General features: G+C 39.2%; 1 protein-coding gene across 2 annotated transcripts in view; it reads right to left on the reverse strand.

Moving 5' to 3' along the window:
• Positions 1-885: 885 nt before the first annotated feature.
• ALG12 (homolog of asparagine-linked glycosylation 12) overlaps positions 886-27,846 on the reverse strand; it is a 342,508-nt gene continuing 315,547 nt past the window's right edge. For both annotated transcript variants that reach the window (XM_089828760.1, XM_089828761.1), the window contains 2 exons: positions 1,637-1,730; positions 886-1,525 (listed from right to left, as the gene is read on the reverse strand). In XM_089828760.1, coding sequence (XP_089684886.1) covers positions 1,442-1,525; positions 1,637-1,730 — 178 coding nt within the window. In that variant the 3' untranslated portion in view covers positions 886-1,441. The remainder of the gene's footprint in view (positions 1,526-1,636; positions 1,731-27,846) is intronic.

The raw sequence follows: 27,846 nt of genomic DNA on the forward strand, positions 1-27,846 counted from the left end.
AAGGTTTTAAGGTCTGTGTATAACTATTCTATGTTGCCAACAACGAGAAACAAGAAATGCAGCAGGAAGACCAAATATATCACATATACAAATATTTATAAAATAATCTATAAATTTATTTAATAATATATTATAATTTTCTATTATACTTATTTTATATGCCTACTATTTCAAATTTTACAGAAATATCAAATAATCTAATATTGACCAAATAAATAAATAATAAAACAGACCATAACAATATCTCGTGCATGCTCAAAGGTTACAATAAAGGTAACATCAAGTTAAAAAACAAAACTATTATAAAAAACAATCTTAAAAGCAGTCTAATCATTATTAGTTAATCCTTAACAGACAGTTAATCAGGCACATAAATAAATTAATTCTTAGCAGGCAACTAATCTGATCCGTTAATTCTGAATTTAAATTATTATATAATATAAACTGATATGAGAGTTATTCCAGCTGTTTTTGGACAGGTAAAAATAAATCTCTATTAACTCGCAAAGTTCTCCATTTTACAGCAATGAAATGAGGGGGCAGATCAGAAATGGCCGTTTCACGTGAAATGCGTTTCACACAGAATGTGCATCACATTAAGCCATCACATTTATGGTAACATAGGTGTATATCTAATTTTTGATAGTTTTTTGGCCCTAAGAATTTCCTATTCATCAGCAAATTAGGCATTTTATTTCCAATAACCATGATTGTTCTACATTTCACGAAAGAAATCACTCTTTGGGTCTTTTTGTGGTCTTTGATAGCAATCAATAAATGAGATTTGTCTAGAAAATCTAGGCTATCAATTTTTGCATGTTGCTTCAAATTGATTTGATTCTAGCTGTCAATTTCATATTGTTGAAAAGGAGAAAACTTGCAAAATAGGTCAGCCCATGCTAGGGCAAAACAAGGGAGTGGTAATCTTTTCATTATAGATAGCCTTTTCCTACTAACATTTAAGTATTGCCTTTTTGCTTTCAGAAATCATTGCCATGCTCATGTATGAAGGCAGATTTCATTTAGTATGTCACCTTTAGAGATCACAGATCTGTTATACCTCCTCAGCCACTGCAAGAAGGAAAACTACAACATTGAATGACATCAATTGGATTCATTTATTTTGATTTTAATTGGCAACATCAATCAAATTCATTTTGCAACGATTCATTGTTATTGTGGACATATACAATGGTGATTAGTCACATTAAAAAATCTCTGCATGTCTTTGATGAAGATTCCTTGACATAAACTTTCTGCTTTTGAAAACCCAAGTAATGAAAATTGTAACATCTGAATATGTTTATCTGCAAAGTATTATTAATCAGAAGACACAAGGTTAGTTACTGCATTCTTGGATTGCAATATTTGAAGATCACAACCGGTTTAAAAAAGTCAAGAAATCCACATCACTTCCTCTCAAATGCATTCAGAGTCTTCACTAGGAAGGGCAACCTGCCCATCTTATCTCCTTAACCACTTTACTGTGTGTATTTCCATGGACAAACACTTTGGGCTGACTTAGCTGTAATTAAGAAACACAATTAGTAGAAATTAAACTTCTGTGTCAATCAAAGGCTACATAAACTTGAAATATTAAATTGAAATGTGGTAACACATCACAAAAATAACATACCAGTACCAAAGGTGGAAAAGAGAGTTGAATAGCTGGCCTACTAAATCCAGAAATAGCCAGCAAACATTGAAAGCCAGGTATTCTTTGACGTTCACTGTTGGATACTCATTTAGTAGTTAAAACTTATGTTACCACAAGCATGTTTTAAACTTACCACTGAAAAAAGTAGAATATTTATTTTCAAAACAAAACAGGACTACCCCGCAGTAAATAATTTAGATAGTTATATGTTTGTAGATCTGTTCATAATGAACAAAAACCTTGATCTGCAAACTCAAAAAATTGTAATGTAGTATTCACTATAGATCATGAACCAGCTAACATTTTAATCTGTAACGTTCAGTACAACAGAAAACAGAATAGTAAGGATAAACCTTCCTTCCAACAAAACAACAAAACTTAACCATAGAACCCAAGGGAACAAACTTTAGCTTTTTACAATCTAAACTAGTTAAGTGTCTAGATTTTGAAGCAAATTAAAAACAAACTGAAGAAATCGCCAATCTTTTCAGCTCCTGGGTAAGGGCACAAGGCCTCTCAACACTTAACTAAAGATGAGAGAGTTCTGTATATTTTTTGAAAGTAAAGACTTAAGTAGCTAAAGAATGCTTTCATATTCAAGCTAAAAGAAGAGATTATAAAATTTCAGCTCCTGGGTAAGGGCACAAAGCCTCTCAACACTTAAGTAAAGATGAAAGAGTTCTGTATATTTTTTGAAAGTAACACTAAAGTAGCTAAAGAACGCTTTCATATTCTAGCTAAAAAGAAGAGATCAGAAAACATAAGTATAACACAATGTAATGTCCCCAGTTTTGTGAGCATCAACTTCGTGAGGATTAGCCTATTTCCTGGCCCTCATAGGCTAATGGAGTTGTTTAGAGGGTCTCAGTTGGTCAAGCCAGAGGCTATTCTCCCACTCCAGTGGTCACGGATGATCAGGATTGCTCTTTGTTTGAAACAGATTGGCACACTTGTAGTAAGTGTCTACTTTAGGAAAGTTAGAGTTTCTATCTTTAGCAGGGTTCCTGAACAACTTGGTGGCAGTGTTGAGATTTGGTACTGTTGACTGGAGCAGTTATTTAAAGACTTATTATTTATAGTAAGCAATTGTTTAGGAGTTGCTATATTTAGCAAGGGCTCCTGGAGTTGTGGTATGAACAAAGGCTAACTCATTCGCCAGTTGGCTCAATTTGAGGGACTTGCTATTTCTAGTAAGTCAACTAAGCCCATGTTGCAGTGATGACCCTTGACACCTTTAGTTTGATCAGGTTCAAAGATTTACTAATTATAGTAAGTCTGGGATTCATAGAGACGGGCCCTTACAATTTTTATTAAGGCAGTTAAATGTGCAGTGGATGTAGTGGTTGACTCCCTAGTTCATACGTAATTCTTTATTAATAATTATTACACATTATAAAATAAGGTTATAATTGCACTTCAATGAATCATTCATCATTAAAATGGAGCCAAATGACTGCACATTTAAATGTCATTCATCAAAAGGAGGCCTATCTTTTATTAATTCCTTAAGTAAATATGAACATATGAAAAGGAAAAATTTAATGAATTAAAAAGAGGGAAGAAAGTCTTCTTCATCTGAAGAATACAAAGGGAGTTATAATTTAATTATGAATGCAATCTCCGTTGTTTACCGCATAGGTTAATTAGAATTGCACACAGACAATGAACACGAACGGCCGAATTCCTTAGATTATTCGCATATGCCAGAACATTACATTATGCTTGAATGATAAGATCTCCTGAATACAATGCTTCCCGAAGGGGTTATAAATACTTTTCGAAGAACTTTCCCGAAGGAGTTCGTCGGCCACATACAACATGTCGCTACATAACAAAATCCTTTCCGAAGGGACCCGTCGGCTACATAACAAGAACCTTTCCGAAGGGACCCGTCGACCGATTCACAATTTCCTTTCCGAAGGGACCCGTCGGCTGATACACAATTTCCTTCCCGAAGGGACCCATCGACTGATACACAATTTCTATCGACGACATCATCCCCCCAAAAAGAAAAGTCGTCTCCTGACGACTATTACAAAATCTCTGAGACAAATCAACAACCAAAATACATTGATTAACTAATTGGTCTTCAACACTATCACCTTAGCCAATCTGACATTTGACCCTTATAGCCACCTGTGCCGCTTTCTGCATTCCAATTCCGGGTACCCTGAGCCAAGTGTCGCTGCATTGCCTTCAACTGGATGATCAGCTCCTCCTGAGCTCTCTACGCATCCACCAAGATAGCCTCTCGGCCAACACCTACTCGTAGTGCCTCTGGTATACAGACACTCCATGCCTGCAGCAGCTCTAAGTCTTCTCAACTGGTAAGACTCCCACGATTGATATCTGCAACGACTGGGGGTCCAGGGGGCAACGCCCCCGCAGGGTACAGGGCGGGGTCGAGGAGTAGCGCCCCTCGCCGCCAAGACCAAATGAGCACTCTGGAACCCACACAAAACTACACGGAACACATCATTTTTGTCATTTTTTGCCGATTCTACACTCTTTCTGGCAATCGTTGGTTCTTCTACTCTATGGCATCATTTGATACTCATTCTGAGCATTCTTGATTTGTCGACGTTTTTTTTTTTTTTTTTAATAGAAAACCTCCTATCACCCTTTTTTGCTACCAAATAGCAAGTAGAAGCCGTACGCCAAAACCCCACTCTTCAGAATCTATAATCTTGCAATCCAAATCCATACACATGATATGCTTGAAAAACCCGTACAATCACCTCGCATTCCCAACTGCAATTTCCGTACGCTGCTTTCCTTAAAAAATCTGTATAGGAAAATGGCTCTAAAATCCGTATGCTTAATATATTTGCTTGAAAATCCACAAGCTTATAACAAGCCGTATGGTATCTTCCTCCAAAAATCCGTACAACAGCCTCTTGAGAAACCATACACTGCATTATTGTTATAAAATCCGTACATCACATATTAAAATCCGTACCGTCCCAAGCTCCAGAAAAATCCGTACATCGCCTTCACTTCAGCTTCTTCTTAAATCCGTACACCGTACGGATGCAAACTGATGAAATCTGTACTGTATAAAAATCCGTACACTTGCCAGGAAATCCGTACATTCCCAGACTTTATAATATGCAAAAACCGTACATTTCCTCCAAAACTGTACGGTGAATAGTTAAGTATCCGTACGGTGCTTTGTTTCCAAAATCCGTACAGTAGCTTTTTCATCACTTTTTTTTGCTTTTCATTTTCATTTTTTTTCAATAGCAAAGTCAGTTTTCCCTTCGACCATCGGTATTGTCGGTCTGCAATGACGAAGGGGTCGCCCGAAGGCCATTCTCTGACGCAGAAGTCTTCCGGCCGTGGTATACCTTCAGCTTCGAGCCATTCACCGCCTGAGGCACTTCCTGTCCATCCAAAGTCCATAATTTTATTGCTCCATTGTCCCCTACTTCCCGGATCTAATACGGCCCGACCCACTTAACTTTGAACTTGCCTGGTTTGATCTCATTCCGGTTGTCGTACTTCAACACCCACTGTCCGAGTTGAAACCTCCTACGCCTATTTTGTGTCATCTCCATATCGCCCAGTTTGTTCCCGAAGCTCGCTACTATGGACTCCGTTAGCTGCCCCTTCTGGCTGTCAATAACAAGTCCACTTCGTACTGCTGCAACTTTTGTTAAACCCTTCCGCTTTGTTGCCTGTGCAAACCGTATCCTGTGTCTTCCTTGCTGCTAGTACCTTTCTGCTATATTTGTGGTTCGACGTAATACTTTCTTCTGGCGCAGTCGTACAGTAGAATCTTTCCTTCTTTTGGGTTCGTACTGTATGTTCTGTTCTTCAGCTTCAGTCATACTCGCGTTTCCTTGTTCGGCTTTTCTGTGTTGCTTCGAACATTCATTTCCTCCTTCGGCTTCTCCATGTTCCTTCAGACATTCATTTCCTCCGTCGGCTTCTCTGTGTTCCTTCGGACATTCATTTCCTCCTTCGGCTTCTCTGTGTTCCTTCGGACATTCATTTCCTTCTTCCTTCTTACCTTCGTCGATCCTTAGCATATTACAACTTGGAAAGAGCTCGTAATTCTCTATCTACCAATGGTAAAGACCATTTACTGAATCCAGATCGTCATCTCCTTCCAATCGTATGACTCCCTCCTGATCGGGTTCCATACTTTGCCTCCTCTCATCATCTTCTCCTTCGGAATCCGATGATAGAGCTTCTTTTCCAACCATCTGAGTGTGTAGATCGATGACATACTTTTGGCCTTTGCTTTCGAGTGATAAAGTATTTTTCTTCCAATTGTGCTTTGCCTTGGCTTGTATCAGCCACCCCCGGCCCAGAATGGCATCATATCCTCTCCGCTTTAGTGGGATCACGACAAAGTCCAACAAGAACGGTTGTGTTCCAATCGTCACTGGTTGTGCTGTGAGTACTCTCAATGGCTTGATTCCATGTTGATCGGCTGTTAACAACTGGAAGGTAGGTAGCCACAATGTTGGTTGTCCCAACTTTTTCCAGGTATCCTCTGGCAGCACATTGACACCAGACCCTCCGTCCACGATTGTGTCCGTTAGCACAGTCCCGAGAATGCCCATTTCAACAACCGCCGGATAGCCTCCGGATGAAAGAGCTAATAGCATCGGATCTTCTGCACTTGCGCCACTTTCCTTCTCCTTTTTGTCCATTGTACTTGCTCCACTTTCCTGCTTCCTTCCATGTTCTCCTGGTAGTTGAGCAGCGAGAAGGATGTTTGTGAGTGCCGATCGGAGCTGAGGCATAGTGAGCAACAGATCACTTATCCTGACGGGTATCTCAGCTTGCAATATTTGCCGTACAATGTTTTGTTCTGCGCAGTTCCGTATGGAGGTACTCGCCGTGTCCTTCAAGTGTGCCGTTTCTATCTGCATTACTCTCTGGATCTCTGCCCGTGCTTCCTCCAGTCTCTTCTTTTCCTCCGTCGGATCGGGGTATAGCCTTGCCTGCTTCCGAGTGATTGCCAGAACTTCTTCCTCGTCCGTCCCGACAGTAATCAAGTTTACTCCGGACTTTGGACACCTAGCATCTTCATGATCACCAGGTCCACACCATCTGCATAACAACTTCGGTGTGTTCGCCGTTGTACACTCTCGGGCGAAGTGACCCCACAGACTGCATGCACGACATTGAACTATCAGCCGGCCATTGGCATCGTACTGGATTCGACTCCACCCGCCATTATTGTTGTTGTTTTGACCGTGCTGATTATTTCTATATTCTCCCAATGTGGCACCTTCCGTACTGGTATTCCCATTCCCTCCTGACGGGGATGCCTCCTGCGTCAGGAACACTTGTTGTAGTGTTCTTGATTTCAGGTTGAAAGGACATTCCTTTACCGAGTGTCCTAGAATCTGGCAAATCTCAAAAAATTGATCTTTCGGGCAGGATCCCTTCGTATGGCCTTCTTTCTTGCACTTCGTGCACCATAGGTCATTGCCCTTAGTCTCCTTGTTCATGTTCTTGAACTCCATCATCCGAATCATGTCCTTCTGGAGGGCACGGACCTTCTTGTTGCTTCCCTCGTCATCGCTGTTGTCTTCTCCTGAGGATGCATCATCATCTGAATCGGACGAGCTGTTCTTCTTCTTCTTCTTTGTCTTCTAGTCACTTTCGAGGTTCATTGCCCGATTGTACGCTTCAATGTATGTTAATGGTGGCACAATCTTCATCTTCTTTCGCAGCTTCGGGTGAAGGCCTTCCATGAACCATCTTTTCTAGAGCCCATCTGCCGGCTTATTCTCCATTTTACTGATTATGTCCTTCAACCTCCTGGCGAAGACCCGTACTGTTTCATTCTTCTTTTGTTTGGTATTGAATATCTCCGCTACAATTTCATTATCGTCGTGCAAGAGTTGAAATTCTGCGATGAACTCCTCCTTAATGTTATCCCAACTGTTTAACTTTTGTGGATCAGTATCAGTAAACCAATCAATCGCAACAACCCGTAGGGTAGCGGGAAATTGTCGGATCTATTCGTTTGTATTTGTTATGCCATTTGCCCTCCAAATTGTTTCACATGTTTTACAATGTCGAATGGGATCAGTTGCTTCATCACCATCAAATTTAGGCAACTTTTCTTTCGGACCTGCCATTATCACTGCATGTTGGGGGTTTTGTTGTGTACCTGTGCTGTTTTGAGCACCCACACTGTTCTGAGCTCTCGTGCTATTTTGAACACCAACGCTGTTCTGGACACCCATGCTGTTCTGCACACTCGCGCTATTTCCAACACCCGCGCTGTTTTGGGCACCCACGTTGTTTGGTGAAGAAGAGGGTTCGTCAACCAAAGCTGTTCGTTTCGGAAGTATATCTCGGACGAAGAGGTCACTCCACGCTCGTGCTCCTTCGGCACTTTGAGCCGTGCGAGTCAGTCTCCTTCCGTCAGAATTCTCTTCCCATGGCGTATGCAGGTTCATAAACTCTTCCCTTGCTTCTTCCACCAAATCAAGCCGTTGTCGAGTCTCCTTCAACAATCCTTCCGCACTCCTGTTTCCGTCGGCAATCTTTTGGAATCTCCTTCGGCGCTCTGTCTGCTGAGCCAGAATTAAATTTCCCTGCGCAACGCGTATGTCATCTTTTTCCTTCAGCTTATTCTTATCTTTGTTCAACTGATTCGGCATTTAATTCATATCCGCCTGCCTGCGTACCAGGTCCATCGGGCAAAGGCGCCAAATGTTTACCGCATAGGTTAATTAGAATTGCACATAGACAATGAACACGAACAGCAGAATTCCTTAGATTATTCACATATGCCAAAACATTACATTATGCTTGAATGATAAGATCTCTTGAATACAATGCTTCCCGAAGGGGTTATAAATACTTTCCGAAGAACTTTCCCGAAGGAGTCCGTCGACCACATACAACATGTCGCTACATAACAAAATCCTTTTCGAAGGGACCCGTCGGCTGATACACAATTTCCTTCCCGAAGGGACCCGTCAGCTGATACACAATTTCTACCGACGATATCCGTCAAAAGAAAATATATTTTTAAGTTGTGAAAAGTGAAAAGAAGCTAGTTGGTCAATTTATGAAGACGAAAATTTTACAAAAGTTTTCACGAGAAAAATGAATTCATTCATGACTAGCTATTTGCTTTTGTGTGTGAAGAGAAATTTGGAACAAGGGTTTCAAGTTTTGAGCTTGAAAAATTGTAAATTCTTCCAAGTGCTTTTACACTTTGGGCTCGTAGAAAGCTTCAAATTGTGATCCAATTGAGTGAAGGATTCAACATTTCATCTTAGGTTTGATTGCAAGGGTAGAAATCTTCAATTTGTGTAAATTGTAGCTCATATAAGGTTCAATATTTGAGTTTGGAGAGTGGCCACAGGTTGGTGAAGCGGCAGTCTTCTAGAAGCTACAAAATAAACAGCAGAGGCAACGTTGTTAAATATCTATAACCTGATAATCAACAGGCCTGGAAATGCAGTCGCATTTATTCTTCTTATTCTAATTATCTACTGACAACTTTATATGCTCTCCTTGCTCTCCTATTATGAGACGGCACCTTCTCCATATTAATCTGATATTAACACCGACCTAACACAATGTGTGTGTTAGTGACTAATTAGATTAAACTTGAAATCGCCTGTTCATGAGGAGGCATAATTAAAGTTGTATAAAGAAAAGACATGACCTTTGAGTCTGACGTCTTTTGTCTAGATATTTAGAAGGATGGTGATGCAGTTCTGAAGGACACAAACAAAATTAAGTCTGCTCCTTCTAGCATCTATATCCAGTAAATTAAATCAGAGATATTTTCAGTCAATATCACAGCAAAGTAGTTATTCTTTCTTGCATCAGTATTGGAGAAGTACAGAAGTTCTGATTATAAATATAGGTATCAAACATCCTCAATATTCAAAGAACTTAGAAGACTGTTCTTAGCATTCAAAGACCAAAATAAAAGTCTGATCAGAATTCAGAAGTTGCAGAATCTTTACATGGTATCAGGGCCAAGTTATCAGATCTAGGGCTTTGCAAAATTCAGTTATCAGACTTCATATATATTTAGTAGCTTTCTCCTATCTTCAATGGCATACACAATCAGACTCAAGGATAGGTTTGATGGGAAAGAACACTTTGAAGCCTGGAAATTCAGAATCTTGATGATTCTTGAAGAGAACAATGTTAAACAATTCGTTGATGGAGCATCCAAACAACCCCCATTTGAACCTCACAAATCTACATAGAGCAAAGGAAATAGAAAAGCTATTCAAATCATCTTGGATGGAGTTAAAAACGATATTGTACCTATGCTTACAAAACATCAAACTGCCTTTGATATGATGAATGCATTACGAAGTGCATATGAAGTAAACAATGCAACCAGGGTTCTTGCACTAAAAAGACAACTAAATCACATTCAGATAAAGAAAGGAGAATCGATAAATTCTTATTTCCTAAGAGTTGCCGGCATTAGAGATGAACTATCAAGCATAGAAACCATCATTAGTGACACAAGATTAACACTTATGGCTATAGATGGATTGCTAGATTCATGGGAGACATTCACACAAGGAATAAGTGCCAAAGATCAGCTTCTGGACTTTAACAGGCTCAAGAATGATTGTCTTCAAGAGGAATCCAGAAAACTAAAGAAAGGAGGCCAACCAAAAGTAGAAGATGAAGAACTTCACGTTCTTAATACAAATTCTTATAAAGGCAAGAAGAAGCATTTCAAGAAGAAAAAGGGAAATCAAAAGAATAGAAAGCCCAAAAAAGATCCATCTAAAATAAAGTGTTTCAAATGTGAAAAATTTGGACACTATAGATCTAATTGTCCTGAAAACTCCAAACAACAAGCAAATTGTACAAATATCATTAGAGAAGAAGATACTTATGATCCTGAAAACCATGTTTTGTATTCCTCTCTATCAAATGAAATTTCAAATAAAACATGGGTAATTGATAGTGGATCTTTTAGACATAGAACGGGATACAAAGAAACTCTAGATTCTTTATCAGAGAAGGTTAACGGTGAAGTTACCATTGGTGATAACTTAGCACACTTCGTTGAAGGAATTGGAAATTGTACTTTGAAACTAAAATCAGGAAATACTCTTCTTCTTAAAGGTGTACTCTATGCACTAGGGATTAAAAGAAACCTAATCTCAATTACAACACTTGAAGATGATGGGCACAATGTTGCATTCGTGGATGACAAAGTATTAACTTGGGCTAAGAACTCTTCCATCAAGAAAGCAAAGTTAATTGGTCAAAGAAAGGGATATTTGTATTGTTGGTAAACAAATTTGTCACAGAAGAATTGCCCAACGGAGTGTGTGTGGCAAACCGTTCACAACAGTTGGATAGGCCCTTGGTATGCGGCCTTCCTCTGCGTTTAGAGGGGCAGCTCCCTCGTATGATATAATTTTGAAGCTTTTCAAATAGATATAAAATTAAAATTGAAAGAGGAGAAAGCTCATGATGACGAATGCACCACACGACTTCAAGGCTTTCCCAAACTACTAAATTAAAACCGCTAATAACAACAATCAAGATCTACGCTTGAAAACTATTACTAGCACAATGTTGATCCATAGATTCATAAACATCTACACCATACCATGAGAATGCTCACTACAAAGAGAATCAACATTCTAAACAATTTAGATTTAGAATCAGAGAACTCAAATTGCATGTTCCTTTACTTTCTTGCACCAAGAACTGAAGAGGAATTTCTAATTATAAAGACAAATTTGTACATACTTTCCAAATATCATCTTCTAATCAAAATTTCTGCATAGTGTTCCCTTCTTCTAAAGCCAAAAAGTCCCTTTACAAAGCCAAAAGGTGTCCTTATATAGACATAGAGGTTAATAACTACCTCTTTGAGGTTAATAACCACCTCCTAAATATGAAATTTTGGAAGGTTAATTAACCTCAAGAAAATTAACCTATACAAGGAAACTCGTAAAAACAAAACTTTAGCTAGAGTTCCTAAAAACGTTTGCATATACAATCACCAGTTTTTCTAGCTACTAGCCCTATCTATCCGGACACAATTGATATATCATGGAAAGCTCTGTAAGCATCTCGGATGAGCATCATTGATTCATAGTTTGGAATGAGCACATTTTCCATCCTGAGTTTGGCCGTGAGATATTTATCTTGGATTTCTTCTGACTCCTGCCGATAAGCTGAAATGTTACAATCTCCCAGCGTGACTGCAACCAGGCTAAGCTTCATCATAGTTTCAGCATCTGATACACGGTTCTCTATTCCTGATTGAATCTGAACACTGAAGGAATCAAGGAGAAACTGACAATCAACATGCTGAAGATCACTTACTGGCACCCCAACTGTGATAGTGGAGATTAATTCATCTATACTTTTTGCTTTCAGTTGCTCCAAAGAAGTTATTAACTTTTCGAACTTAGTGATCCCTTTGTTGATGTTTATCATCTTCCAACCAACACTTTTACTCCAGATACGTATTTGGTTGTCACTTGGATCAGCAATAATTTTCTCAAGGAGTAGGGTGCTCGTATCCAACTTGGCCATTTCCTTTAATTCATCAGCTATTTTTTGCCAGCTGTATTTATGTTCTTTTCTGTTTTCCAGCTCCTTAGAAATTTCCTATATCTGCATGATGGTTTTCCCACATCTCTTTTACTCCAGTTATAAGTTTTGAAGCATCTTCTATCATCCTGTTTATCCAAGCCTCGATCATCATACTATATGACTTTTGTTGGTCGATTCTTTGAACAACAGTATGATCTAAAATACCATCAAGACCTGTTAGAACCAGCGGGGTGGCCACGACTTGGGTATTAGAAGGATTGCTGATTGAATTAACATAAGTTACCATCATTTGAAGTCAAAGACCAATCAAATATTTGAAAGTTTGAAAATATTCTGTTTGGATTATAGCTCTTGGGCAGCACAGTCACTCCCTGTTCTATTCCCCATCTTAACATAACCTGGGCTCTAGTCTTCCCATACTTCTGAGAAATCTCATGGATGATGGGGTCATCCATCACCAGATTTGAGCTCCATGGAGTATTTGGAGCTCCCAAAGGACAATATGCACTCACATGAATGTTATGCTTGCCACAACACTCTCTCAGCTTCTTTTGCTGCCACATTGGATGCATCTCCACTTGATTAACTGCAGGAGGTATCTTAGCATGGGCCAATAGGTCTTCAATCTTCTTGGAGGAAAAGTTACTAACTCCAATAGCTTTGGTGAGCCCCATCTCCATGCAGTGCACCATGCCCTTCCAAGTAGATTCCATGCCTAAGGGCAAAAGGTCTTCTTCCTTGGGATTGGACACGCAAATTGGAAGTTCCTTTCTCATATTGATAGGTAAGTGGACAAGATAAAGATCAACGTAATCTAGTTGCAAATTCTTCAAACTTGTCTTGGCTGCAGTGACAAGGTCGGAATGTTGGGTACTCCATAGTTTGGTGGTGACAAATATATCTTCCCTCTTAACAAGTCCATTTTGAAAGGCTGTATGCAGAGCTTTTCCCAGTGGCCACTCTGACCTGTAAACGATTGCTGTGTCGAAATGGCGATAACCTTCCTACAAAGCCGTAATCACGGCTGCCATAATCACCTCCTCACTCTGATCAACACCATCAGTTCCCAGACCAGTCAATGGCATTTTGGTTCCCATATTAATGGAGTAAGAAAGAAGAACGACTTTGGGGAGCCGCTCATAGCAAATTGGCTACCGCTGCTTCATTCCGCTCTTATATAGATCCGACGTCATTGATTTCGTTTGGAACCCGAGACTGCATTCGTCCTTGCTCACGCATGCAATTTCTAAGTTTTGCACTGAAGGTTTGTTCTTCAAATTCTCTTTGAAATGCCTTGACCAAACTTAGGTCATGATTCGGCTTCACACCATCTGGCTTGCCAAATCGTGAAGTATCTTGCTGCTATAGTAGGAGAAATAACTGCAGGTTGAGCAAGCATGATATGGGTTTTAATTGCTTCTTTAAAGATATCTTTATTGTGCACTTGGTGAAGAGGAAGATCTGCACGTGGTCAGATATGTTCCAACCTATTTCCTTCATAAATCTGGACTCCCATAGTTGACGGCAAGCATTCAAACTTCAGTATCACACCCACTATATTCGAGCCAAAAGAATTTACATATGGTTTATACAATTTGGAAATTTTCAAGCAGGTTAATAACCGTCTCATGGAGGTTAAGAATTACGTGTTTTTAATCACTATCATTAACCTATTGGAGAGGTTAGGAAAAACGTATTTTTCGTTGTTAACATTAACCTTTTATTTGGAGGTTAAGAAAAACACGTTTTTGATGGTTAACATTAACCCTTTAAGAAGTTAAAGGTTAAGAAATACATGTTTTTGGCGGCAATCATTAATCTTTTATATCTTGAGGCTCAGAAGCTGGATTTCAATGATCTCAAGTGCTGTGCGGAACTGCTAACAAGCCGGGAACATGGAGACTTAAAGACTTGCAAACTCCACAGATAGAATGATCAATTTAAGGCTTAAAACTAGGCAAGTTTTAAATACGAACCATGACTCGTAGAATTGGAACAAATTCTATAGTCGGGCAACATGTATTAATTGAATACAAAATCTAGTGGATCCATTCAAGCCCTAGTTTACGAAGCTGAAGATTCAAATGAAATATGGCACAGAAGATTAGGGCATCTAAATTTTAAAACTTTATCAACTACGGAAAAGATGGTTACTAGATTACCCAAATTAAATAAAGACCACCCTAGTATTTGCAAAGGGTGTGCTCTGGGTAAAAGCACCAGAAGTCCCTTTCAGTACTAGAAAAACAAATAATGTACTAGAATTAATTCATTCAGATTTATGTGGACCTATGTCTGTTCCTTCTCTTGGAGAATTCTGGTATTATATCTTGTTCATAGATGAATTCCTTAGGAAAATATGGATTTACTTTTTAAAATGCAAGGAATCAGAAGAAAACCTACAAAGATTTAAAGAATTCAAAGCATTAACTGAAAATCTTTCAGGACATAAAATTAAAACCCTTAGAACTGATAACGGAGGAGAATATACATCAGACTTGTTTAAAAGGTTTTGTAAAGAATCAGGGATTAAGAGGGAGTACATTGTTCCTTATAACCTAGAGCAAAACGAGGTAGCAGAAAGAAAGAATAGGACAATTATAGAAGCTGCTAGGGCTATGATTTTTGACCAAAACCTAAAATATTATCTTTGGGTAGAAGCCTCTTGTACTACTGTATATATTCAAAACAGAAGCCCTCACTCCTATCTTAAAGATAAAACCCCTAAAAAAGTATTTACTAAAATAAAACCCAATATAAGTCATCTTAGAATTTTTGGATGTCTTGTATATATCCATGTTCCAAAAGAAAAGAGAACCAAGTTAGAACTCTCTAGGAGGAAAGGTATTTTTGTAGGGTATAGTGAAACTTCTAAAGCATATAGGATTTTCATACCTAGACAGAAAACTTTTGAACTTAGCAGAGATGTAATCTTTGAAGAAGATCTTGTATTCAAAAAAGCCATAAGCTCTGATGAACCTTCTCCTTTATCTAGTTTTGAAAGAAATAGTGAATCTGGGTCTCAGAGGGAGAACTTTGAAGAAATCGAAAATGAAATTCAAAATATGAACTTTGAAGAAAATTCAAAGAAAAGACCACTTTGGGCCATTAAAATAGTTGAAGCAGCTCAAGATTTTGCTGCACCTTCCAAAACAGTCAGAGAAAACAAAAGACCTAAAAGATTCTCTAGTTATACAGCTAATATAAGTGATTTATCCAAAACAGAGCCAACCAATCCCTCTGATGCTATTAAACATACAGCTTGGAAAGAAGCTATGACAGAAGAATACCAATCTATCATGAAAAATGATGTTTGGAAAATTGTTCCAAGACCTAAAGGAAAATCTGTTGTTTCTTCCAAGTGGATATTTAAAATAAAGCATGCTGCTAACAGTAGTATTGAGAAGTATAAAGTCAGATTTGTAGCCAGAGGATTTTCTTAGAAAGAAGGGATTGATTATGAAGAAACCTTTGCTCCTGTTGCTAGATATACCTCCGTAAGAGCAGTCTTAGCAATTGCCGCATCAAAAGGATGGAAGGTACATCAGATGGATGTGAAAACAACATTCCTAAATAGAAAGATTTCAGAAGAAGTATATCTAGAGCAACCTGAAGGATTTGAAACTCATGATCCTAATGCTTTTGTTTGTAGCTCAAGAAAGCTCTCTATGGGCTTAGACAGGCGCCCAGGGCTTGGTATGAAAGAGTTGATAAGTATCTCACCAGCTTAGGATTCTCCAAGAATGAAGCTGATCCAAATTTATATTATAAAAGAGATAAAGATGATATGATAATTCTGATACTGTATGTTGATGATCTACTAATAACAGGTGATGATCATCTCATAGATCAATGCAAGAAAGATCTAACTAGAGAATTTGAGATGAAAGATTTGGGACTCCTTCATTACTTCCTAGGATTGGAAGTACGACAGAATTATGACAGTATCATACTAAATCAAGGGAAGTATACATCAGATATTTTAAAGAGATTTGGAATGTGGAATTGCAAACCTATGTCTTCTCCAATGGAGACTAATCTACATAAACTTAAGGAAGCAGCTGCAAAATCACCATCCATAGATTCTACTCTCTACAGACAGATGATTGGGTCTCTTATGTACTTAGTAAATACAAGACTAGATATTTGCTATGCAGTTAATGCCTTAAGTTAATTTATGTGTGAACTGAAGGAGATTCACCTAGTCCCAGTAAAACACATTATGAGATACTTACAAGGCACTCTTAATCTCAGACTCAAATATGAGAAAGTTGCTCTAGACTTACATGGATTCACTGATTCAGATTGGGGTGGAAGTGTTAAAAATAGGAAAAGTACTTCAGGATGCTGTTTCAGTTTGAGATCAACAATGATATCTTGGATATGTAGAAAGCAGTCTTCAGTAGCACAAAGTTCCATAGAAGCCAAATACATTGCAGCAGCGATGACCTCTCGGGAAGCAGTATGAAAGTTACTTGTGGGATTATTTGGGCAAGCTATGAATCCCACGATTATTCCTTGTGATAATCAAAGTTCCATCAAGCTCTCAGTGAATTCAGTTTTCCATGACAGGTCCAAGCATATTGAAATTCCTTACCATTATGTAAGAGATATGGTAGACAAGAATTTTGTAAAATTGGAATAAATTTGCATTGTAGATCAGACAACAGACATACTCACCAAACCTCTATCTTGAGTGAAGATAGAACACTTCAGGAGGAGACTTGGTATGGTTGAGTTGTAATCCATTTGTACTATCTTGATTATTAATAAAATAATTTTATTTGTCAGGCTATTGACTGTTATGGGTTCCACCATTTGTATTCATTATTTTAAGAGGTGACAATATCTGAAAAATAATTAACACTTGTATAAAACATTATGAGAGGTGACGATCTCTTCGATAATGTGCTAAACAGTAGAGTTCTACTATAAGATCTAGATGAGTTCAAGATCATATTGTGATGTAGACATTACTATGTTTATGAGTCACAAGTTGGATAAAGGGAAAATTTTAGTATTCTCTAAAGTTATCCTGTTTTCTAGTAGATCTTAAACTCAGAATCTTGTTGTGATATAGAAATACCAGTTTCTATGAGTCACAACTTGGATAAATGAAGAATTTAAATTACTTTTCAGATTTATCCTGTATCTTATCACTAGTAGCAGTGATTTGTCATATCACAAGTTGAGTAATATGACATTGTATTATGTGTTCTATGATATCACATACTGAGAAGATTCAGACAGATATAGAGTATTAGTTCTTGCTTATACATCTGTATTGATGTTGCTAAATATAATATTTCTTTGTATGATTATCAAGTTAACAGGGAGTGTTAAATATATATAACCTGATAATCAACAGGCCTAGAAATACAGTCGCATTTATTCTTCTTATTCTAATTATCTACTGACGACTTTATATGCTCTCCTTGCTCTCCTATTATGAGATGGCACCTTTTCCATATTAATTTGATATTAACACTAACCTAACACAATGCGTGTGTTAGTGACTAATTAGATTAAACTTGAAATTGCCGGTTCATGAGGAGGCATAATTATAGTTGTATAAGGAAAAGACATGACCTTTGAGTCTGACGTCTTTTGCCTAGATATTTAGAAGGATGGTGATGCAGTTCTGAAGGACACACAAACAAAATTAAGTCTGCTCCTTCTAGCATCTATATCCAGTAAATTAAATCAAAGATATTTTCAGTCAATATCACAGCAAAGTAATTATTCTTTCTTGCATCAGTATTGGAGAAGTACAGAAGTTCTGATTATAAATATAGGTATCAAACATCCTCAATATTCAGAGAACTTAGAAGACTGTTCTTAGCATTCAAAGACCAAAATAAAAGTCTGATCAAAATTCAGAAGTTGCAGAATCTTTACAAACGTTGGCAGACTTAGGTAACGTTCTTTGATGTTTGGTGTTTCCAATCGCCAGTAGCAAGCTGTGGTGACAATTCATGACCTTCTCGGAGGGCTGAGATATCAGAGTTGGTGTCAACTTCAATACACGTTGCTGCTATAGGCTCCTTTCGATAAATCAGATTTTATTGGTTGCATAAATGCTTGGAAATTCTTGTTTATTAGCATTGTAATTGGTCATTAGTAAAAATTGATAAATTGCATGCCATATATTTCATATAATGTTCATATCTATATTGCTCAAAATCATCATGTTAGTTTGCATGCTAAGTGTTTGTGAAAATGTCCATTGGCTGTAGGTGCACATTTTACACAGAAATAATATATATGCATTTAGAAAGACAAAAGGGACTGCATTTGCATTTTAGTTCTTTGCCTAGATATCTTAGCAATCACTTGCAAGCATTTAAACTTCATTTGGACCATTCTAGGAAAGCAGAAACAATCTGAAAATAAAAGCCAACAAGATAGAGGTTTCATGGAAAGTGTTTGACAAAATGTCAAACATCTAAAACGTGAAGCAATTTGGCATTTGTCCGAATTAGAACTAGTAGGAGTTCTTACAATGGAATCACAGGGGTTTTCTGCCATCCTATTGGGGGTTGGGATATTTTTAATATTGATTATGTATTATCTTAAAATGGAAGCACCCATCATTTAAGATCCTTTCAGCTCCCTGTATTGTTCCCGTTATAAAATAAATCAATTATCAAACTATTGTTAATGGGCTGGTTGATTAATATATCTCAGACCCATTTTTATTTTGTTTCCATAATTTGTGTCACTGTCGGCTATCTTTGTACACCCTCGGAAAGTTTTCTGACAGGTATTTAAGCACGACTTGTAGGTAGTCTTTAGGTATGCACTTTGGATTATTTTCTCTGTACTGCGAATTCCTGTTAGGGATTCACTGTTGATCGCCATTTCGGAAGTGAAAGATCTTCCTTATTTGGTCTCTTTGGTTTCAGTGGGATTTAACCCTCACCCTATTCTGTCGCCTTTAGCACTTCGCTCAGATTTGGCAAAGCAAAGCATCATCTTTTGGCAAACACTAATTGAAGGATTCTTCTGTTTCAATCTCCATTATTATTTAGGTTCTATCTGATGAATTTTTGATCATGAAGTTTGTAGTGGAATTTTTAGATACTTCCCCTCCATCCATACACTACCTACCTATCAACTATCCTTGTTCCACCACCTTACGGCATTGTCTCCTTTTGATACTGTATGGCTCGTTTGAGGTACGACCATAATCTCTATTCCCTCTTTATGTCATTAACACTCCTTGTCACCGTACGACCAATTGTTGTACGACCACAATACCGTACGAACTGTTTGTCTATTGCCCATCTCGTACATTCAAGTCACCGTATAGCTAGGCTATTGCTACCTTGTCACTGTATGACCATGGATACCACTTGCCACAAACACTGTACAGTCAACTCTTTCTCTTGTGCACAGTATGGTAATTGGATTAGGTTGCCAGGTAAATCTCAGATCCGTACACTATAATGTCGATCTTCAGGAGGAGAAACTGCCATTAGAACATTACAATGGTAGCAGAGCCTAGTTCCTACCAGCCTGTGGACAGTGAATGAGAGTTTATAGCCGGAAGAGAAGGATGCATTCTGTTGATAGAATGGCTACCGAACTCGTGGCACTACTGAGAGAACTTGCCAAGAATTAGGCACAGATCACTAATACTCAACGACTCATGGAAGAGACTCTCAAGAAGTTGACAAACAATAAAATATCCGAAGAATAGAATGGTCACAGCGTGGACTCGGTGTTGGGTAAATCAAACCCTCCTCCAGCACGCTCTCGACCTTCCATGCCATCTTTTCCCCCACGGATGGAGGCACCGCACAGAGGGAAACAACTAACCTTTGAAGAGATGCAAGAACAACTGAGAGAAGATTGGAAGAATGTGAATTTTGAGGAGGATATATCCTACAAAGATTACGTGGATCTAAGAATGAGATATTCGGGAGGCAGAAACTGAGGATACTTTAACGATGATCTCAGAAGAAAGTTGAGTAAAGTAAATCTGTCTCCATTTGACGGATCCAGATCCATATCTGCACAAGCGTGGGTAATGAAGGCCGATACTTACTTCCCACTGAATCCTATGCCAGAAGAAGAAGCAATCAAATTTGCGACGCTGCACTTGGAGGGAGTTGCGCATGAATGGTGGCATCACGACACCATCACACTAGGGCATGATCAAATAACTACTTACGCGGAATTCACTGAGAGATTGATAGAGCGATTTGATGGTAAAGATCCGGAACTCAATTTCAAAGATTTGGCATAGTTGAGACAAAATGGATCGGTTGACCAATACATTGCGGAATTTCAGAAACTCTCAGTTTTGGTCACGAACATTTCTGAAAGAAGACGAATAGTGCTCTTCATGGACAGACTAACATAACCACTGAAAGGTTGGGTAAAAGGGTTCAATCCTGCCACCCTGTCGGAGGCTATTAAGAAGACACAGAGCATGACATCATCATCAATGTCATCCTCTCGAAGTTACACCACAAACCATCGACATTCCGAGGGACAAAGATAATAAACCTCCGCCCAGGAAGCCGTCATTGGACGAAGCTACCAGACAAGAACTCCGAAGGAAGAAATAATGTTTCAACTGCAAAGGACTGGGGAACCTGGCCACAGATGCCTTAGAAAAAGAAAAATACACTACGTTGAGGTTGTGTTTGATGATGAGGATGGACAGGAAGAAACGCTCGCTGAAGACAACCAACATCACGACGACACCGACATGATTAGTTTGAACCGTACAGAAAGAATTGCAGCTTTGGTACGACGCGGAGGAACTATTGCCCTTGCCGGTAGCCCGAGGTGCATAGTTTTTCCTATACAAGGTACCCCTCAAGGACAAAGGGTTACGGTGATGCTGGATAGTGGAGCCACTCTAAATTTCATAAACTCATCTCTGGTGAAGCGAAGAGGTCTACCTATGGAGATGCACGCAGGATTTCAGGTCAAGGTTGCCGGAGGGACTCTTCTGCCCTGCACACACCTTGTTCCTTAGCTACGTATCACAATGGCAAATCACATGGTGATTGAGGATTTCTTCATAGTAAACTTTGATGACATGGAGGTTATTTTGGGCATACAATGGATGGAGACACTTGATGAATACACTTAGAGCTTCAAACGGATGGATTTCACTTTTGTTGTCGATGGAAAGAAGGTTGTTCTCTACAGAATGGCCAATGAGGGATTGAAGGAAGTTTCTGCGCATCGGATGGAGGCAATTTTTCGGCGTAAGGACATTGCGTGGGCTACACATTGTTTTGTTTTGGCAGAGCCTATAAAAGGGCAACAGACACCTCCACAGGATGATGATCTCCAGGATATTGAGTAAACATGCTAAAGTTTTCATTGACATTCCTCCTGGCATACTGCCTCATTGAGGGTTTGAACATACTATTGAGTTGGAATTAGGAGCCAAGCGGATCATAACCACACTATACCACCATCCCAAGAAATTCAAAGATGAGATCGAAAAGACGATTCAGGAACTGTCAGAAAAAGGATGGATCCGCCCCAGTTCTAGCCCTTTTGTGTCATCTGTGGTATTGGTCAAAAAGAAGGACGAGATGATGTGCATGTGTGTCGACTACCGTGCGTTGAACAAAAAAACAATAAAGAATAGATATCCCATTCCAAGGATAGATGAGTTGCTGGATGAATTGCATGGCGCAGTCTATTTTTCGAAAATAGACCTCCGTTCCGGATACCATCAGATCCACATTAGGGAGGAAGACGTAAAAAAGATGGCCTTCCATTGTCACTACGAACATTATGAGTTTCTGGTCATGCCGTTCAGATTGACAAATGCACCTGCTACATTCCAATCATGCATAAATCACATTTTCAACAAACAATTGCGCAAGTACTTATTGGTATTTTTTGATGATCTTATTTAAAGCTGGACATGGGAGGAGCACCTGAAGCATTTGGAGGAAGTCCTAAGGATCAAGGAGGAACAATTTTTGTTCACCAAGCAATCCAAGTGTGAATTCGGTATGACAAAAATATTGTACCTGGGGCATGTCAGTAAATATAGGGTTCAAGTTCATCAGGAGAAGATTCAAGCTATCCTTGATTGGCCACCCACAAAATCACTCTCGGAATTGCGAGGATTTTTCGCACTGTGCAGTTATTACTGGAGATTTGTTAAAGGATTCTCTCAACTCAACGCATCCTTAACGAATCTTACACGAAAGGGGTCTTTCCAGTGGAATGAAAAAGCACAACTCACTTTTGATAAACTGAAAGAGGCAATGAGCACTTGTCCTGTACTTGCATTACCTGATTTCACTTTACCATTCATTTTGGAGTGCGACGCATCCGGAGAAGGCATTGGCGTGGTATTGACGTAGGATAGACACCTCATAGCTTATGAGAGCTGGAAGCTTACACAAATGGAACACTTATACTCCATCTACGGCAAAGAAATGTTGGACATCGTACATGTGCTAACCAAGTTTCGGCAGTATCTGGTGGGTGCCAAGTCTGTCGTTTGTATGGATCACAACAGTTTTGAGATATTTTCTGGAGCAACAAGACTTGAACGAGAAGCAACAAAAATGGGTAAGCAAAGTTAAGGCTTTTGATTTTGACATTTAATATGTGAAAGGAAAGAACAATGTGGTTGCAGATGCCTTGTCCAGAAAACCCGCCATCTGCTCACTAAACCAGATTTCAATTGACTGGAAAGCACATTTGTTGGTAGAATATTCCAAAAACACATTTGCCTGTAAGCTAATGGATGGCAACACCCAGGATGATCGGTACAAAGTGGTGGATAACATTATCTACTATACGAATTGGATAATTTTAGTGTTGGAATCCAAATTGAAGTAGAAGATCTTGACGGAAGTACATGACTCACCCTTGGCAAGACACTCGGGTTTTCTCAAAACTTACAGAAGTCTCCGAGAGAGGTTTTCATGGAAAAGACTTAAAGGGGACGTGTTGCAGTATGTAAGAGAGTATGTGGTCTGCTAGTAGAACAAATTTGAACATACTCTACCTGCCGGGTTACTATAACCTCTGCCAATTCCAGAACATAAGTGGGAAAGTATCTCGATGGATTTCATTATGGGGCTTCTCAAGGTGAATGGAAAGGATTGTATTTTTGTGGTGGTTGATAGATTGACAAAGTACACACATTTCTTCGCCATCCCCTTAGATTTTTAGGTTGCATAAGTTGCCAATCTGTTTTTTAGAGAAGTCTTTCGTCTGCACGGATTACCCCAGAACATTGTCAATGATTAGGATGGGCGAATCATCAATATCTTCTGGACAAAATTGTTTCGGATGGCAGGGACAGAATTGTCACCAAGTACTAGTTACCACTCGTAGACAAACGGACTAACGTAGATTGTGAACAAGTGGCTTGAAGGTTACAGAACTACGTTTCAGCACAACGAGCATGGGTTAAATGGATACATCTAAGGGAATATTGCTACAATACCATGTACCACATGTCCATCAGAATGACACCATTCAAAGCTCTATACGGGTACGAACCCCTTTCCTTCATCGACACAGTTCTAGGTGACAGCCACGCACCAAGGGCGAGAGACTGGCTTCAAGAGGGACATGACATACTGAAATGCTTGAAGGAAAACTTACAGCGGGCACAAAATCAACAGAAGATGTACACCAATAGACACAGACTGGAGAGGAGTTTCGAAGTAGGTGACTTGGTTTATCTTAGGCTCTAGCCATATTGACAATCTTCATTGAAGGAAAAAGGAAAAGAAAAATTGAAGCCACGATTTTATGGCCCGTATCGAGTACTCTGTCGCATTGGCGAAGTCACTTATGAGCTAGAACTTCCTGAGGGAAGCCATATTCATAACGTCTTTCATGTTTCATGCTTGAAGAAGGCCGTGGGGCAGAACGTCACGGTAGCCACAGACCTTCCACTGTAATGACCCTTACTCAAAGGTCACTAAAAACTACTAATACTGAACTATGTAATTACGTCAAACACTTGGCATGTAGTTTGAACTGTGCAATGTAAAATACTGAATATGTACTAAGCAATTTCATCAAACACTTGGCAAGCAATCTGATTTGTACTTCAGATTTTTATGAAGTTGGCACTATCTATCTTCTACCAAGGATGCAATGCAAAGAGTCCTCATTGTTTTAATTGCTCTTTAATGTTTGTTAAACACAATAGACTTTAATTAAAATATGCAAAGTAGACAGTGACTGGTTTTTTTAAATAACTGTGACAGCAATGACTAAAATTTCAAACCCTTATTACAATTGTGACTCCCATTCACTCAACTAACTGTTATATCGAAATAAGAATCTGGATTAATGCCGATGATATTGACCGAATGATGACTGAATTGCAACCTCAGATCTGTTCTTGACCTGCCCCTATACAACCTGCCAACACTGCCGTACTTTGTTACTCAAATGCAATCCTGGCCGCGTCAAACTCTGCTCAATAAACATCCAGTCTGCAAACTCCTGGATCGCTGTGAGATATCTATGGTGCGTCTTCAACTTCAAGAACAATCCTGGGATAGCGCCTGGCCTGCTACAGTCTGTATAATTTTGCTGCTTTGCGAATTAGAGACTCCTCATAACAAACTCAATTTCTGGCCCTGCGACCTTGATAGCAATATTTTTGGATGCCTGGCACTTGCGATTTTTTTTTTAACTGATTTTTCTGATCATCCAAAGGTGATGAAAGTGCCTAGAAAAGAGACGCTCAAGTTAATGGAAGGCTGCGAAATGACCTCCAATCAATTTCGCCCAGGTCTGGCATGATTGCGAATTTCAAACTGCAACTCTGCAAATTCTTTATGAATTCTTTAGTGCTTTGATTAGTGACGAAAATGGCTCAGATCTGAGTGCTTGGGCTGTAGCAGGGTTGCAAACTTGATTTCACACAAAGACAACCAGCGAGGAAGGAGTTTCGATCAAATATATGGCTCCAGCTGCTAATTTTCTAACTCCAATGTTTACTGCAAACCCTAGCTCAAAAAACCCAGCCTGATTGATATTAATGAAGCTAGATGAAAACACTTTACTCTTCTTGCCAATTTCGAACCCCTCCTTAATATTCTTCTCCACCAAAATGATAATTTTTTGAGTGTAGCTGACTGTGAAAATGCAACCAGAATTCCAATTTGCCCCAACAATCAACCCTCCAGAACTGAAGTAAAAACTTCCCTAAGATATGCAATTAAACTCCTCAAAATAAATCCTCTAGATGTTGGCCCTTGGCCACAAATTATGCTCAAGCTTGAGATAGCTGAATACTATCTTCGAAGTGCAAACCTTCAGAAGATCTTTCACTTCCTCAGTTATGCAATCTCTTGAGAGGTATCATTCTCAAGGGATTATGCTGAATATTTGCAAGCCTAGATGGTGCCACAAATGCTCATAGAGACAAGGTAGTAGAATCATCAAATCAAGTGTTTTTTAAATGAGAGGCCAAGCCCTCTATTTATTCACTTTCTAAGAAGTTACTAAGAACTTCTAGAAGCATCCATTATAAAATCCCATTATAATGCACTTTTATAATTAAATAACTTTATAAAATAAAAAGTGCAACTCAACTTAGAATTATAACATGTAGGTCCAATATAAGAAGTAATGATAAAATATAAATAAAATAATATCTCGAGGAGCATAATAAACCATCCAATCCCCAAATAAACACCAAAATGACTCTCTCATCACAACCACCCGTCTACAAGAGTCAGTGATAGATTGATCCGGCACGCAAAACGATGCCAGCCAAGACAAGGACATTACAGTCTGCCCTTCCTGAAATTGCTTGTCCCCAAGCAATGGCCGAACAACAAACCAGTCAATCCACCTGGATCCCTAATGTAGTCATGAACCATACGATTGTCAGTCAAGGTAGGCTCCAGCGACAACCTTTGAAATATAACCAAGATGAATCCATGAATGGATCGTGAACCACTGCGCAACTGAACTCCAAATCCACTACTGCCACAGTCAAAAACCCACGAGACATAAACTCTCAAAACATCAAAACCCAAGTAGAGTGAGCAACCCAAATTGCCAACACCATCCACACAACCCACTGTGTTATGCTGAATGCACACTCCAACTCTGCTACAATGGTGACCACTCCCGCAAGAAACTGCACCAAATACAGAGAATCCACACACTGTACACCTACTGCAATCAGCACAACTCCGCAAATCACTGGCCACTGTCTCATAACCATAACTCCCATGCATTGCTGATGGCGAATAGTCATCACATGATAGATAGCAAGAACTAGAACCCAAACCAAATCTGACGGCCATCAAGTCCTCAACACCTGGATCCAATGCAAATTGATGAACATACCCTGCAGTATAATGCTGATTAAAAGAACCAACCTTAGTCGACAGCTCACCATACACAGGTGATGCAACCCACTGCAACTGATCACTAACCAAGCCGGAACTAACTACTACTTCCGAAGATATTGCCAAGGGAGTAGTGTCACTAGCAGGAACCATGCCAACTGCCGACTCACCAACATCACACATGATCTCTAATACAACATCACTAGTCTCCTTGCCATCCGTAGTAGAGACCACCACCAAGTCAAACATACCACCATGCTCAGCTGCAGCGCCCAACTCAACTGAACTTGCCTCCAGTGGAAACGAACCAAACATGCCAATACTAGTATCGAGGATAGATATATCCTCATCTCCACTGCCTCTATCAACCTTGACCATGGACATCCTCGGATCACCAGACACAGCGGTCTGTGACTGCACAGAATCTGGTAAAGACTGAAGTCACTCTAACTCCATGGTCACCTCATCTTCCTTGACCAATAATGTGTCATATGCTGTACTGCCCCACTCCATAAGATAATCTTTGTCGGCTACCAACTACATATAATTCTGTCTTAGAATCCGGATAGCCTCCCATAAAGAGTGGATCTCTATCAAGGAAAGATATCTGCCTCTCCGCTCATCACTAGTAGGAGAACCCCATCCATAAACTGCTAACAACTGACGAGCAGCATCGAAATGCTCGCAAACAATAGCAATGTCTTGCTCACTAACTCTTAGTTGACTAGACACATGATTGTGCTGGCTGGTCAAACCCCTATACTCTACCCCTGGTACACTGTCCAAAGGAGTAACCTCAGAATAGCTATCGTCTGTAATACTGCCATCCAAATTTTGCAGTCCAACTGCTGAACTCGTATCATCAAACAGAGTGACTGAAGCATCAACATAAACCTTCGTATCAAAGGAACCTGTTGAAGAGACTAAGTCCTCGACACTGTCCACAACATTCCCCTAGGTGTCCTCTGTAATAATCAAATCCTGAGACTCTTCTGTAAACTCTGCCATAACTGAGAGATCATCAACCCATTCCAACAAGAATGGTCGACTGGATACATGAACAATGCCCAACACAGGTGTATAAAAACTAATTCCAGCATCAGACAAGCTGCTGGCATGGATGAGAACTACACTTGGTAAACTACTAATCAAGTTCATGATGGTGCAACAGATACTATTACCAAAAAATGATAGACATCTCCGATCAAAACATTCCCAAGTACTAAGATAAGGATCCCAACAACTAATCCATGAATGGAAATCAATTGGCAACTCAAGTAAACTCCTCACCTGAGTAATGTGAACAATACCAATTGACTT

The sequence above is a fragment of the Cupressus sempervirens genome, chromosome 5 (assembly GCF_028749045.1).
Source record: "Cupressus sempervirens isolate cs-2001-9-10 chromosome 5, ASM2874904v1, whole genome shotgun sequence".
Classification (NCBI taxonomy): domain Eukaryota; kingdom Viridiplantae; phylum Streptophyta; class Pinopsida; order Cupressales; family Cupressaceae; genus Cupressus; species Cupressus sempervirens.